This window comes from Magnolia sinica, chromosome 7 (genome assembly GCF_029962835.1).
Source record: "Magnolia sinica isolate HGM2019 chromosome 7, MsV1, whole genome shotgun sequence".
Classification (NCBI taxonomy): domain Eukaryota; kingdom Viridiplantae; phylum Streptophyta; class Magnoliopsida; order Magnoliales; family Magnoliaceae; genus Magnolia; species Magnolia sinica.
In genome coordinates this window covers 10723482-10737269 of record NC_080579.1, presented here as the reverse complement: position 1 = coordinate 10737269, position 13788 = coordinate 10723482, and the positions used below count along the sequence as shown (strand labels likewise).

The following is a 13788-nucleotide window of genomic DNA, read 5'->3' as shown; positions in this document are numbered from 1 at the left end:
GCTCTGTGGGCCCCACCATGATATATGTGTTTTATCCATGCCGTCTATCTATTTTTCCAGAACATTTTAGCTTATGAGTCTAAAAATGAGATAGATCAAAATCTCAATTGGACCACACTACGAGAAAACAGTGGTGATTGAACGGTCACCATTAAAAACTTCCTAGGGACCCCTGTAATGTTTATTTGCCATCCAACCTGTTGATTAGGTCACACAGGCCTTCATGAAGGGAAAACACAAATATCAGCTTCATCCAAAACTTTCGTAGCCCCCGAAATGTTTTTAATGGTGGACGTTCAATCACCACTGTTTCCTTGGTGCGGTCCACAAGAGATTGGATCTGCCTCATTTTTGGGCTCATGCCCTGAAATGACCTGGTAAAATGAATGGATGGCATGGATTAAAATAAATACATCAAGGTGGGGCCCACAGAGCAACGTGTAGGCAATCCGGATCCATCCAATGAACGGGTTGTCAGGTGGGGCCCACCAAGGTTCACATCGAATATGGACCGCCTGTCAGATTATTTTTATTGGTTCGGTTATTCGCAGCCCGCATGATGAGCAAATAAGCATCCAGTGAACCTGATATGCAGCTTGGATTTCACACACATGTGACACATTGGGACACGTGTGCCGCGAAATCGATTAGAAAGGCTCTAAAATTCAAAAAAAAGAAGAAGAAAAAAAAAAGTGCTAGAATCATACCCCTGCAAGGCGAGACACCATGATGGGCCCAAGGATCTTCTCAACCATTGGATATAGGAACAGTTGAAACAGTAAAAGACCACAGCCTGAGATTTCAACATCACAACCATTAAGATGATGTTCGACCAAGATCATTCAACCCGGCACTGGAATAGATGGGGCCCCTCTGGCATAGGCCCATACCCTGTTATTATCCCTGATCGGATGATCATAGCCGTCAACTGAAAATGGACGATTACAATTTACTTGCCCGACCCACTTTTTAGATGGGTCAAGTCCGGACTGGAAAATGTGGTCCGTTGTAGTAAATGGGCTTACCCGCCCGGGATCCACAGTAATCTATTCCGTTGATATGATGGGCCTCAGTCCTATGGTGATGCCCTGGTCTTGAAATATACATGTTTATGTACACACGAACCTGAGAATGCGAGCACCGTGCCAACATCTTGTGATGAGTAGCTCAATCCTCCATACTTTCTATCACTCACAGCCCATAATGAGAATATCTACAAAGGAAAAAAATAAATAAAATCAATGGCTGAGATTCACAATTTTGCAAGCAATAGATCAATGCAAGTGGGCCCCACACCAATGCAAGAAATGAGTCATAGATCAATCATGGTCTTAAAAAACAGTTTCAGTGCAACTCGCTGTGAGACGCAAACGGGCGACCTAGCTGAAGATGGACGATCCTGTCAGGACATATATGGGGCCCACTGTAACGTATTTGTTTTATCCACGCCGTCCATTCATTTTGAAAAATCATTTTAGTTTATGACACAAAAAATTGTGCAGATTGAATATTCAATTGGACCACACAAGCGGAAACAGTGGGGTTTGAATGCCTACCACAGAAAACCTCTTGGGGGCCACATATGTTTTCGATCAAGCTATTATTTATTTTTTACCTTCATCCAGGTATGTTTGACCTTATGAACAGGTTGGATGGAAAATAAACATCACGATGGACCCTAGGAAGGTTTCAACGGTACGGTTCATTGTCGCCACTGCTTCCTGTGGTGTGGTCCCCTTAAGCCTTCGATCTGCCTCATTTTTTGTCTCATGCACTAAAATGATCTTTCAAAGTGGATGGACAGCTTAGATAAAATACATATATATCAAAGTGGGCCCCACAGACCTGACAGGACTGTCCTAGGGGGGTATTGCCCAATCCGCGCCCGACACAAACAGTACAACTCGCTCCGTTTCGGTCCAATGACTCGTTTTCTGCCCACCAAAACTGAATCGACTCAGTTCATTAGAACCATTTCAAAACAACATAAATATTCAAAGCAAGAAATGTTACCTCTGTGTAAGCCATATCATGAAGTGAGAAAACACAGTATACAATGATAGATGACATTAAAGGCCAATTCAAGAAGAGGCTTTTATCCTTAGAAGCCGGTCCTTTTCCATCAGCTGCTCCTTCTTCGACACTTTCTTTCACACGATTGCCATGTGAAGAGGCTTCGAGAGCCTCATTCGTATTTTTTTCTTCTTTGTTCTTCCCCCTGTGCATGTGCAATGTTTCCTACAATAAGAAATATTGGACCTTTAAGACAATTAAATTAAAGACCCGAGTCCATTGATTATGAACTCATCTAGTATACATACAACACATAATCTTCTCAATCTCTAATAGATATATAACACATGATCCCTTAATAAGTACCATGAGTCACTCTAGCATTGCACCCCCAACTAGGTTGAATCGAACACCCTGATCCATAGCTCAAGTGGTAGATTGAGTGAAGATACCTCGTTTCAACACTGAGGTCTTAGTATCAATTCCTTAGCGGGGGTGGCTAACAGTGGAATGTGTACTGAGAGTGGCTTCTGTACTAACAAGCTAACCCCCCCCCTCCCCCAAAAAAAAAAAGAAAATAAAAAAATAAAAAAATAAAAAAATAAAAAAAAATAGGTAGAATCAGGTCGATTAATCCCCAACTCGGGAAAGTGCAATTTGAGTAAAAAACCCACGTACGAGTCAGACTAGTCAATGCAACTCACCTTGAGTTGTGAATTGCAGTTTATTTTATGGAACGCATGCTATTGCTCAGTCCACTTAAGGCATGTTTGGAATACGGGATTCAATAATAACATAATATATTAAGTGAACATAAATTTCATCCGGTGTTTGGAATCACCAGGAAGAATTGAATTAATCTAAATATTTGACATTCCAACCTTGATATATAAATTCCAAATCAACTACAATACGTGAACCCCAGATTGATGCATGTGTTTTATCTACACCATCCATTTATATGTGGCCTTTACATGTGACCCTTGAATTACTTATGAATATAGGTGCACGCATTATATGTGAAATCTGGTTTGTGGATTATAATTCCATTGTCCACCAAGCAATAGTTTCATATAATATGATGAACAATTCGATCGCAAATGAGGGATTGGACTTGGGGCCTGTTAGAATGCGTGATTCAATAGTAACATACTATATTAAGTGGATATAAATTCCATATGATGTTTGGTATCAATGGGAAGAATTGAATTAATCTAAATATTTGACCTTTCAGTTGCAACAAGAGATCAACTTGATATATTATCACAGTGGAATTTCAAATCTATTACAATATGGGAACTTCAAAATAATGCATGTGTTTTATTCACACTATCCACCAATATGTGACCTTTACACGTGATCCTCGAGTTGCCTATGAATATAGGTGTGGGCATTATATGTGAAATATGATACGTGGATTATAATTCCAATGTCCACCAAGCACTAGTTGTAAGACTATTATCTGGATGCGGAAATCCTAGAGATCGGCTATGCACAGGTTATGAAAATCTAGGGTTCAGATGACTTATCTAAGTGGGACGCCATTGCTGAGAATAATAGAATACTAATGCTGTAGTCTTCCTCTCCTTCACACCCTCATACAGAATAACAAATGGGACTTCGAGTTCTGTCGCTGTATTGGATCGGGGACCCAGCTCTTCTCTTATATAGAAGTGGAGGAGATGATAGTTTGAATCTTATCATAACTCTCTCTCCCACTGCTCCACATTGTTGTCCTATTATAACTCAAATTATTGTCTGCGTAAACAGCAATAGCATTCCAGCCCAAATATGCACTGCTGCGTGGATAGGTTGCGTAGTGGATCACCTGAAGTAGGGCCCACTGGTTTACTTAATTTCATAGTCCAACTGCTAGGACAATCCAGACCATTGATCAGTAAGGCCCACCACATAGACTTCTTGCACTAGTTGATGCAGGGATGAATGTGATAAGGATAACTACTCCGAATCCACGGAGCTTCTCTGGACTCCTCACAGAGATTTCTTGAATCCATGAGGAAAGAAAGCAGAAAAATAGATATAAATTTTAAGAAATTCGAAATTGATTAATTGATGACTAAAAACGAGTTCACAACCCTTTAAATAGGGGTACTAACCAATGAGAAAGAAATCAGAATTAAACTACCACTAAAACTCCTAGAATCCGCGACTTACTATAAATAATAAACTTACTATTTATAGACGGTCGTGATGTCTACTAGTGCGCAAGGTTTTCAGCCAAAAATAGTAAGTGTCTTATTTGGCTTCACCAAACCGTTCCCTTAATTATTCTAAGCTCTTTTCACGTTGGACACAACTCTTAAAGCCCGACGGATGAAGAGTTATAATCAAACTAAAACTTACTATTTATAGTAAAAACGAAATTAAAGCAGAGAAACAATTGTCGATCCAGGGGTTTTTCGCAATTCTGGGCTACAAAACCTGGCGTAGCGGGGTTGGTTGGTTAAAGTAGCTCGTTCTACCCCAAAATCATATATTTTACATCAGGTAACTCATTCTGGATTGCGAGATACGCCCGATCTAAGTTCCGACGGTCCGGATCACTTCTGTCGTCGACTGCACCTTTTTGGATCCATCTTGGCCGTGAAACTGTCTGCGACCTGCTCTACATCACTAGTTTTATATAATACAATGAACAATTTAATCACAAATGAGGCATTAGATTTTCAAAAAACCATGGTATTTCTAGACGGATAATCATTGTGTAATAATTATATTAATTCCATAAAACGCAATGCAATACATCTTTCCAAACGTGCCTTTATGCTAAACCTAATTACATTTTTTATCTGATCAGTTCACAGTGATGCACGTATGATGGCCTCCCTGTCTATTGATCACAACTGCTAATAAAATCAGCATGAGGCAATTCAAACATTTTGGGGTGTAACCAAACAGGCCTTAGGGTTTTACTCATCAAGGTGAGTACTGTAATAAAAAATTAGAATGCGTCGATTAAAACATTATTAAAATTACAAAAACCAATTGAAATTAATCATGATCTGTCTACCAAACATGGACGTCAACATTGGATGGATTAGCTTACCGGAAGCCAGAAGCAAGCAATTAACACAATGACAGCAAAGAAAGATATGCAAAGGCATGGTAAGAAGTACGGAAACCTGCAATACAATGTGATTTTTCTATAATACAATCCCTAGAAATTACACTGAAAAACAACATTTACTTGGAGAAGTACTGTTACATACCTCCCAAACAGAGAATCCTTCGAAAACAGATTCGGATACTTCTCAGCGGGCTAATACATGAAAACACATTGACAAACACTAGATTTATTAGCCATGTTCAAGTGATGAATGAAGGTTGTGTTTAGATGCTCTATTCAACTGGATTGCAATAACTAGTTCAATTAAGTGGAAGTGACCAAGTTGTTATTTTACTACTTGGGATTCATGGGTCTTGATAGGTTATCAATTCCGACGTTTGGATGGCATGCGTGTCAGAGATTCAGATCGTCCATCAGGTTATGCACAATTTGAACATGCCCTGGACTAAAAAACAATAGTGGTCCACTGATCAGGCAGGTCACAATTATACCATTGTACAAGAAACATGGCATCAACGGTCGAATCCAACATGTGCGGCCCACTTGTTGAGTGTTCTACCCTGATTTTTGGTACATGGGCTAATGAAAGGCTCAGATTGATTGCATGTGTGACATCCATGGTTGGAATGAGGCTCTACTTGGTAGCTGTGATATGGGGACCCATTCTATCAAAACCCAAATATGGAAATAGCCACTAAATCGTAATTGCATTTGCCGGAGTCCAAACAAAAAGTAATGTAATTGCAATTTGGTGCATACTCCCTCAGGGGCGTTTGGACCGTAAGTTGCTTAAAATTAGTTACTTACGCCACAAGTTACTTATCTCAATTTCTATTTATTGAGAAGATAGGTATGTTTGGTAAACAACATACTTATTGGCTTCTCATCTCTTTTATCTCTCGTGTGCCTCTCTTTATCAACTTATGGAAGGTAAAAAAGCTAAAAAAAGTAACTTTAAATGATTAAATACTTTTAAGTAAAAAATTATTTTAATTAATCATAAACCAAACTTACTTATCTACCACTGTAAGTAAAAACGTAACTTATTTTGTGGTATCTAAACGGGCCCTTAATATGATCAGGGGGAGGATAATTTTCACGGGTGTACAATAAAGCTCACGTACATGTCACAAATGTGCCAGCATGGCATGATAGGTCTGACATCAGATCCATCCATCAGAACCGCGCCACTATATTAATGAAAAATTTAAGAATCAAATTGTTCCACTAGTCCAGTGGGCCACAGTTATCAAAACAAACGTGCAGCTCTCAAAAGCTTATCCGAATTTTTCTAACCCATCAACCTGTTTCCAATGTTAGGGCTTATATGATGAGTTGACCAGATTTTTTTTGGGAAAATATATACAAGGTCGGACCAAACTGATGGATGGATTGGATCTCACACCTATGTGCCATGCTGGCACATGTGTGGGGTGTACATGAGCTTTATTGCACATGCGTGTGGGCTCAACAAAGAGTTATTGTAATTCAATTCAATAATACATCCAAACACAAGCTAAAGCAAAAGTATCAGTATAGAGACAATGGATGGCAAACGTTATCTTTCTGGCCTACTTGATGAGTGGATCAGCTTAATTTTTTGGTAGGCCCGTAGTAAGGCTTAAATACATGTGGCCCACTTGCATTTTTTTTCAAAGTCTTAAAAATAAAACCCAGAGTACCTGTGCTAAGAAACCTCCAATAGCTGGCCCAATAATCAAACCAATGCCCCATGAGGTGCTAACCTGAAATTAAAAGACATGATGAATATTCTTACTCATCTGGGCCGTTCATCAAGTGGGCCCCACTTTGTAAATGACGTAGCCCAAAAATCGGCTCGTCCCATCATCACGTGGGCCACATCCGGGGATGTGCAACCAACTTGATGATCAGAATGACTTGATTTTCAGGGGCACAACAAAAGCACAATGGAAACCCCTGATGAACGGTTAAGATTGCCTTAGTGAGGCTTAGAAGTAAGGAAAAGATTCTTACAATTGACAATCCTAGGGCTTGATGTTCTCGGTGGCCCACTTCTGAAGCGTACGCCTATATTTCGATCAACCAAAGGTTAGAATTACAATATTAAGAAGCATAAACAAAACAATAAATATTTACATGTAAATGGACCACCAATGCAAGAATCTAGACCACTTATCTAGAATACTTCATTGTGTATGGACCACATGACAAAAAAACACCTTGAGGTATTAAATGAAAGAAAATTTGGCAGGTGGTCCATCTATAGAAGGACTGGCATGATGAACGGTCAGGATCATCACATGGTGGGTCCCCCTTAGCTTTTCTTCATCTGCATGTAGAAAGCGTACCTTTATTGGGCCCAGTATGCCATTGAAACACCCAAGCAGAAATCTGGTCGAAATTGCCATCCAAAAGTTTAAACTGAGGCCAAACAGTGTATTGAAAACAATCCTGTGGCAAACAATGAGCCACGTCAACGTCAGAATATAAGCAATCGAAGATGTGGAGCCCACCATGTATGGTCTGGCCCACATGTCTATTCCAAATGTTGACTGATGGTCAATCAGTTTCAACCATCTATTTTTCTTTTGGGTACACGTGGAGCCAACCTGATGGCTGGATCAGCTTGATTTTTGGGCCATGGAACATAGACAGTTGCATCTTCCTGATGAACGGCTTAGATCTTTTAGATACACGTGCCAAGTTGATACTTACACTGAAAGAACACCCAGCAATACGACCGGTTTTCGGCCGTACCGATCCGCCACCACTCCCCATAAGACGGAAGTGAAAGCTCTTCCGAGCATAAAAGCAGCTCCTTCAAAACGAAAAAGAGGAGTTATATGATTTACTCAGGCTGAATAGACGATTGACACGCCGGCACTAAGAGATTATACACGTGGCATACATTAACTGAAGTTAAACTGACAAAATAGTGTACCGCTTAGTCAAATTTCCAAAAGATATTGGTTGAACGATCCAAACCCCTGATTCGTGAACACTTGTTTGTGGGGACAGAATTATTGGATATTTTTAATTTTTAACCGTCCATGTCCACCAATCTGATAACAAGATAGTAAAATAAGTGTACGGATATTTTAAATTGTACACCCTGATTCATAGCTCAAGTGGTAGACTGAGTGATAGATACCTCGTTTCAACACTGGAGTCTTGGTATCCATCCCGAGTGGGATGGCTAACAGTGAAGTGTGAACTGCCTGTGGGTGTACTAACAAGCTAACCGAAAGAAAGGAAAAAAAAAAAAAAAAAACCAAAAGTGTAATTTTTTTAATTCACGGCACATCTTGTCATGGGTCTGATTTGAATTAATTTCATCCCACTTATGCAATTTCTAAATAATTTCTAAATGCCTACTCATCATCCATCACAGAATATGATGCTTGATAGACAGTCACTTCGATATTGCATGTGGAACCCACGGTTGCAAAGTCACAGTCCCAAATTCAGATGGGTTAAAGAATCCCAGTTTCTGATTCGTGGACACTTGTTTACTGAAAGGAGGGCCATTGCATATCTCATATCTTACATTTTTAATCATCCAATGAATGTCCACTAATCTATGATGGCCCTAGCAAGCAGATAGACCAAATTGTTTATTGGACAGAGTTTGTGTAATCAGGGCACGTGCCAACGAGGAATATATTTTTAAGATTGGGTCTTTCTTTCCACGTGGCCTGCTTAGATCTTTTGGAAGCGGATTGTCTGGTGTACCACATATCAGCTATATAACTGATGTATTGAGGGCAGCAAGTTGTGTGGGTCACATCTTTTGCTAGCTCATCTTAAGGCTTGAACCGAAAAATAAGCAGATGTAAAGATCAAGTGGACCACACTGAAAAAAGCGTGGGAGATTGAACGTCTACCATTGAAACCCTTTTGGAGTCACAGAAGTTTCCGATCAATATGAAATTTTTTTTTCCTATTCATCCATGTATTTGTGACCTTATGAACAGATTGGGTGGAAACTAAACGTTATGGTGGGCCCTACGAATTTTTAATGGTGAAAATCATTATCCCCGCTTCTATTTTTGGTGCGGTCCATTTGAGTTTTGGATATGATTCATTTTTTGGCCAATGTGCTAAAATGATCTCAAAAAATGGATAAACGGTGTGGATATAATAAATACATCATTATGGGGCCATGTAACTTTGATCTTCTTTGAACCGTCCGTACAACTCGGAGCTCGAGGTGCGTAGGTGCTCGTCTTCGCACGACACGATATCTACCTCAGCTATATAGATGGTGTGTGGTAAACCAGCCAATCCGCTTCCAGGCCTAAAAATCAGGCCATTTCGCATCAACCAAAGGCCACAGAGTGAAAGAAAAAGAAAGGAAAAGGAGGGTGCACTTTTATCGTACTGACTCAACGTAGTTGGGCCCATCGTGAATGTATGTAGCTTATCCACGCTGTCCATCCGTTTTTCCGGCTCATTTGAGGGGTTGAGCCTAAAATTGAAGCATATCCAAGCTCAAATGGACCACACCATAGGAAGCAGTGGGAATAATGATTTCCACCATTGAAACCTTCCAAACTGTTCATAAGATCACACAGACATGGATGAAGGGAAAACACAAATATCAGCTTGATCCAAAACTTTCCTTGGCCCTCAAGAATTTTTCAACTGTAGACGTTCGAATCACACTGTTTCCTATGGTGTGGTCCGTCTGGGCTTTTTATATGCTTCTTCTTTGAGCTCAAGCCTAAAATTATCTTATAAAAGGGATGGACGAGTGGATAAAATACATAAATCATGGTGGGCCCCCAGAGTTTATTCAGTATGCAATCCGCTTCCAGTTGATTGTAGTTAGTAATTGGAGGACTCTTGATATTATAAATAGCTGGTCAAGAAAAAAATTCAACTGATGACAGATGTGCAATGGCCGAAAATCCTCCAACTGATGGTCAGGATCATCCTGCATGTGTAATTTTTGGTATATGGCCTATCCATGGCATATCATAATAAATGAACGGTTTGGATCTAATTTTCAGAACTACTACATTAGCATTTAGCACTAGATACTTTAAAAGATGGAGTGTGGACGTAAAATGCTCACCTACACAGCCTACATAGAAGCCTATATCTTGCTCCTTGGCAATATGAAAATCTCTGATCTGTACAAAACAAATCCAAATGATTTTTACAACTAAATAATTAAATTTTTTTTCCTTTTCTTTTTCTGTTTCTAAGATCAACGGTTAAGAAGGTTTGGCCATGAATATTTTTCTGGAATAAACCCATCCATGGTAGGTCCTACTAGAAGAATGGTCTACATTATTAAGCCATGGGCCGGTCCCATTTCTACATACTGGTGCATCAGCGAATAGAAGGCCGAAATGCGTACCATGAAGTACAGGAACGGAAACAGCGATGATACCGGCAAAGCTGCAAATGATAAAAACACGACGTTAGGGTGGGATCATGCAAGCCCTATCTCTACTATTTATGCCCCTTCTATTGACAAATGACAACACAGACTCAAGAAAAAGTCTCACACATTTGTACTAAAGAGGACAGAAGCTACTACATTTGGACATACATAGGTGTGGATTCAATCAGGTGGGGACCTGATTGAATTAAGTTAGGTCATGACAACTTATATATGTGTTGTATATCCACATCGATCCATCCAATTTTCCAGCTCATTTTAGGATGTGGACCCAAAATTGAAGCAGATCCAAATAAGTGGTAATTGGTTGCCCACCATTAAAAAGTTACTAGGGCCCACCGTAATGTTTATATGCCAAGCATCCAACCTATTGATGAGGTTAAATAAATTTAGATGAAGGGAAAATACAAATATCAACTTGATCCAAAACTTTTGTGCTCCCAAGAAGCTTTTAATGGTCATTCATTATTGTTTCTTGCCACGTAGTCTACTTGAGATTTGGATATGCTTTGGGCCCATAAATGAGCTGAAAAAATGGATGAACGGCATGGATTTACAACACATGCATCAAGTTGTGTCTCACGGTTAGGTCCTGGCCTGATTAAATTTGGGTTTGACATACATACACCACAAAAACCTGAAGAAAGCAAGCATATATATACTCCACTGCCTTAACATTCTATAAAGCTCATTAAATAAGTTTTCCTGATTTATACATCACCAAACCACTTAGAGTTGCAGTGTATGGATCTACCATGTCACCCCATTCAAAAAACACTTAAACAAATTAAAAGTAATCTTTGGTGCATGGTAATAAACATGACGAAACATTATTATATTTTATTCTACATTGCATTAATTCATTACGAAATTTCATAATACTTTTGCTGCCAAGCATAGCCCAAGCAGTTAAAAAGATTTAATAAGAGAAATTTTCCAGGCAAGCACTTATATTCAGGGTTATTCATTACAAAAAACAAAGCCTACTTTTTAAATATTTAAAGCAACACACCAACATGCTGATAGAAAACTACTCCTTTTACTTTAATTGAACATCATCACCCTATTAAAAAGTTAGAATTGCGCGCCTTTATGCCCTTTCATTTTCACAATTATACCCTGTTGGAAGATATAAGCCTGCATGAAATTCTTCAACTTTATGTATGTGTGTGATCAACACGGTCCATGCATAAGAAACGATGAAGCCCACTTTTATGTATGCGTGTGGTAAATGATGTCCATTCATAAGATTCGATGAAGCCCACCTTTATCCATGTGTGTGATCAACATTGCCCATTCATTTTTCCATCTCATTTTAGGTCAAGCCAAAAAATGAAGCATATTGGAATAGCAAGTGGACCACATTAGAGGAAATGGTAATGATTGAACGCCTACCATTAAAAGCATAAAAGGGACAATAGAAGTTTGGGAGTGAGCTGATATTTGTGTTTCACTTCATCCAGGTCATTGTGGCCTCATCAACTGGTTATATCGCAAATAAACATCATTGTTAGCCCTAGGCAGGTTTCAACAGTGGGCATCAATATCTCACCTTTTCATTTGGTGTGGTCCACCAAGACTTCAAATAGGTTCATTTTTCTGGGTCCATCTTACAGCTGTGAGTGTTACAAAGGTTTCAACAGTGGACTATAAAACAGAAGTGGTGACCAGTGAGTTAGGAGGAATTACAGGGTCGACACCATCCATTCATTTTTCCAGATCATTTTAGAGCATGAGCCCAAAAAATATGGCAGTTCCAACTCTCAAGTGGGCCATACCATAAAAATAAGTGGGGATTGACCGCCTTCCATCAAAAACTTCTTGGAAACTATAGAAGTTTTGGATCAAGCTGTTGTTTTTATTCCCCTTTCATCCGGATCTGTGTGACATTATCAACAAGAAATATATTGCATGCAGAATGCAGTGGAGATACCTCGTTTCAACACTTGAGGTCTTGGGATATATCCCTAGTGGGGTTGGCTAACATGGAGTGTGTACTAACATGGGTGTGTACTAACAAGTTAACCTATATATATATATATATATATATATATATATATATATATATATATATAACATCATGGTGGACCCTAAGAAGGTTCGGGCATCATTGTTCCTGTTGCTTTCTGTAGTATGGTACACTTGAGCTTTGGATCAGCCTCATTTTTGGGCTTATGCCCTAAATGATATGATAAAATGTATGAATGGTGTGGATATAAGTTATACATCATATAGTGGGCCACGTAACACATACATCATGGTGGGTCCGCATAATTTTGCCACGTCAACAAAGCCTTAAGATGAGGAAGAGGAGACAACGACGTCTTATTTTTTCCCACGCGTGTGGGCCATTGTGATGTATATGTTTCATGCACGCGTCCATCCCTTTCACAGCTCAGTTTAGGGAATCAGCCCAAAATTAAAGCGTATCAAAACCTCAAGTAGACGACAGCGACTTGACTGCGACCCGGGAATCTGCCATGTGGGTGAGATCCTAACCATAAGGCCCACCTTGATGTATTTATTGTATATCCACACCGACCATCTGTTTTTCCAACTTATTTTAAAACATGGTTAAAAAAATAATTAAAGCAAATAAGAATTTCAGGTGGAAACAATGGTCATTGAACGCCACCGTTAAAAACTACCTGGTGTCCAGCATAATATTTATTGGAAGTCCAATGGTCAAACAGACCTCATGGGAGCTCTGTGTGGGCCATACCGTGATGTGTGTCAAACATCAACACCGTGCATTTGATGGGTCCCTTTAGGTTACGTGATATCTGAAAAATCATCTGTACATGGAACTCAGGTGGGCCATACCATCTAAAGCTATTTGAAGACATCCGTAAAACATATAAAAGCATTTAGTGGGACCCACCTGAGTTTTGGATGCAGCTGAAATTTGGTCCAACCCCTCATCCAAGTGGGACACACACAATGGATGGGCTGGATTTGTGAACCACATCTCAGTGGGCCTAATAAATGATTATGAATGGTTTAACGGGAGAATAACCCTCTCAACTCTTGTATGTAGTGTGGCCCACCCAATTCATGGATTGATTTGATTTTTAATCCCGTGGCCCACCATGGAATGTTGCATCTGACTGATGGTGTTGATATTCAACATACATCACAGTAGGGCCCACACAGCCCGACATAATGAAGTACCATATTCCTATATAAGCTTGATCCAAACCATTCATGACCCACAAAAGGGTTTTAATGGTCAATAACTACCGTATCCCATGGTGTGGTCAACCTGAAATTTAAATCTGCATAAATTTTGTGACCA

The 13788-nt window shown here is 39.5% G+C and overlaps 1 protein-coding gene across 1 annotated transcript in view; it reads right to left on the bottom strand.

The window, feature by feature from the left end:
* The window catches only part of LOC131251961 (protein ZINC INDUCED FACILITATOR-LIKE 1-like), a 36732-nt gene that overhangs the window by 20942 nt on the left and 2002 nt on the right, over positions 1 to 13788 (bottom strand). The window contains exons 2-12 of the mRNA XM_058252940.1: positions 10449 to 10489; positions 10161 to 10218; positions 7799 to 7901; positions 7432 to 7534; positions 7097 to 7150; positions 6784 to 6846; positions 5244 to 5293; positions 5081 to 5156; positions 2014 to 2238; positions 1126 to 1213; positions 708 to 793 (exon numbers count right to left, since the gene is read on the bottom strand). Coding sequence (XP_058108923.1) covers positions 708 to 793; positions 1126 to 1213; positions 2014 to 2238; positions 5081 to 5156; positions 5244 to 5293; positions 6784 to 6846; positions 7097 to 7150; positions 7432 to 7534; positions 7799 to 7901; positions 10161 to 10218; positions 10449 to 10489 — 947 coding nt within the window. The remainder of the gene's footprint in view (positions 1 to 707; positions 794 to 1125; positions 1214 to 2013; positions 2239 to 5080; positions 5157 to 5243; positions 5294 to 6783; positions 6847 to 7096; positions 7151 to 7431; positions 7535 to 7798; positions 7902 to 10160; positions 10219 to 10448; positions 10490 to 13788) is intronic.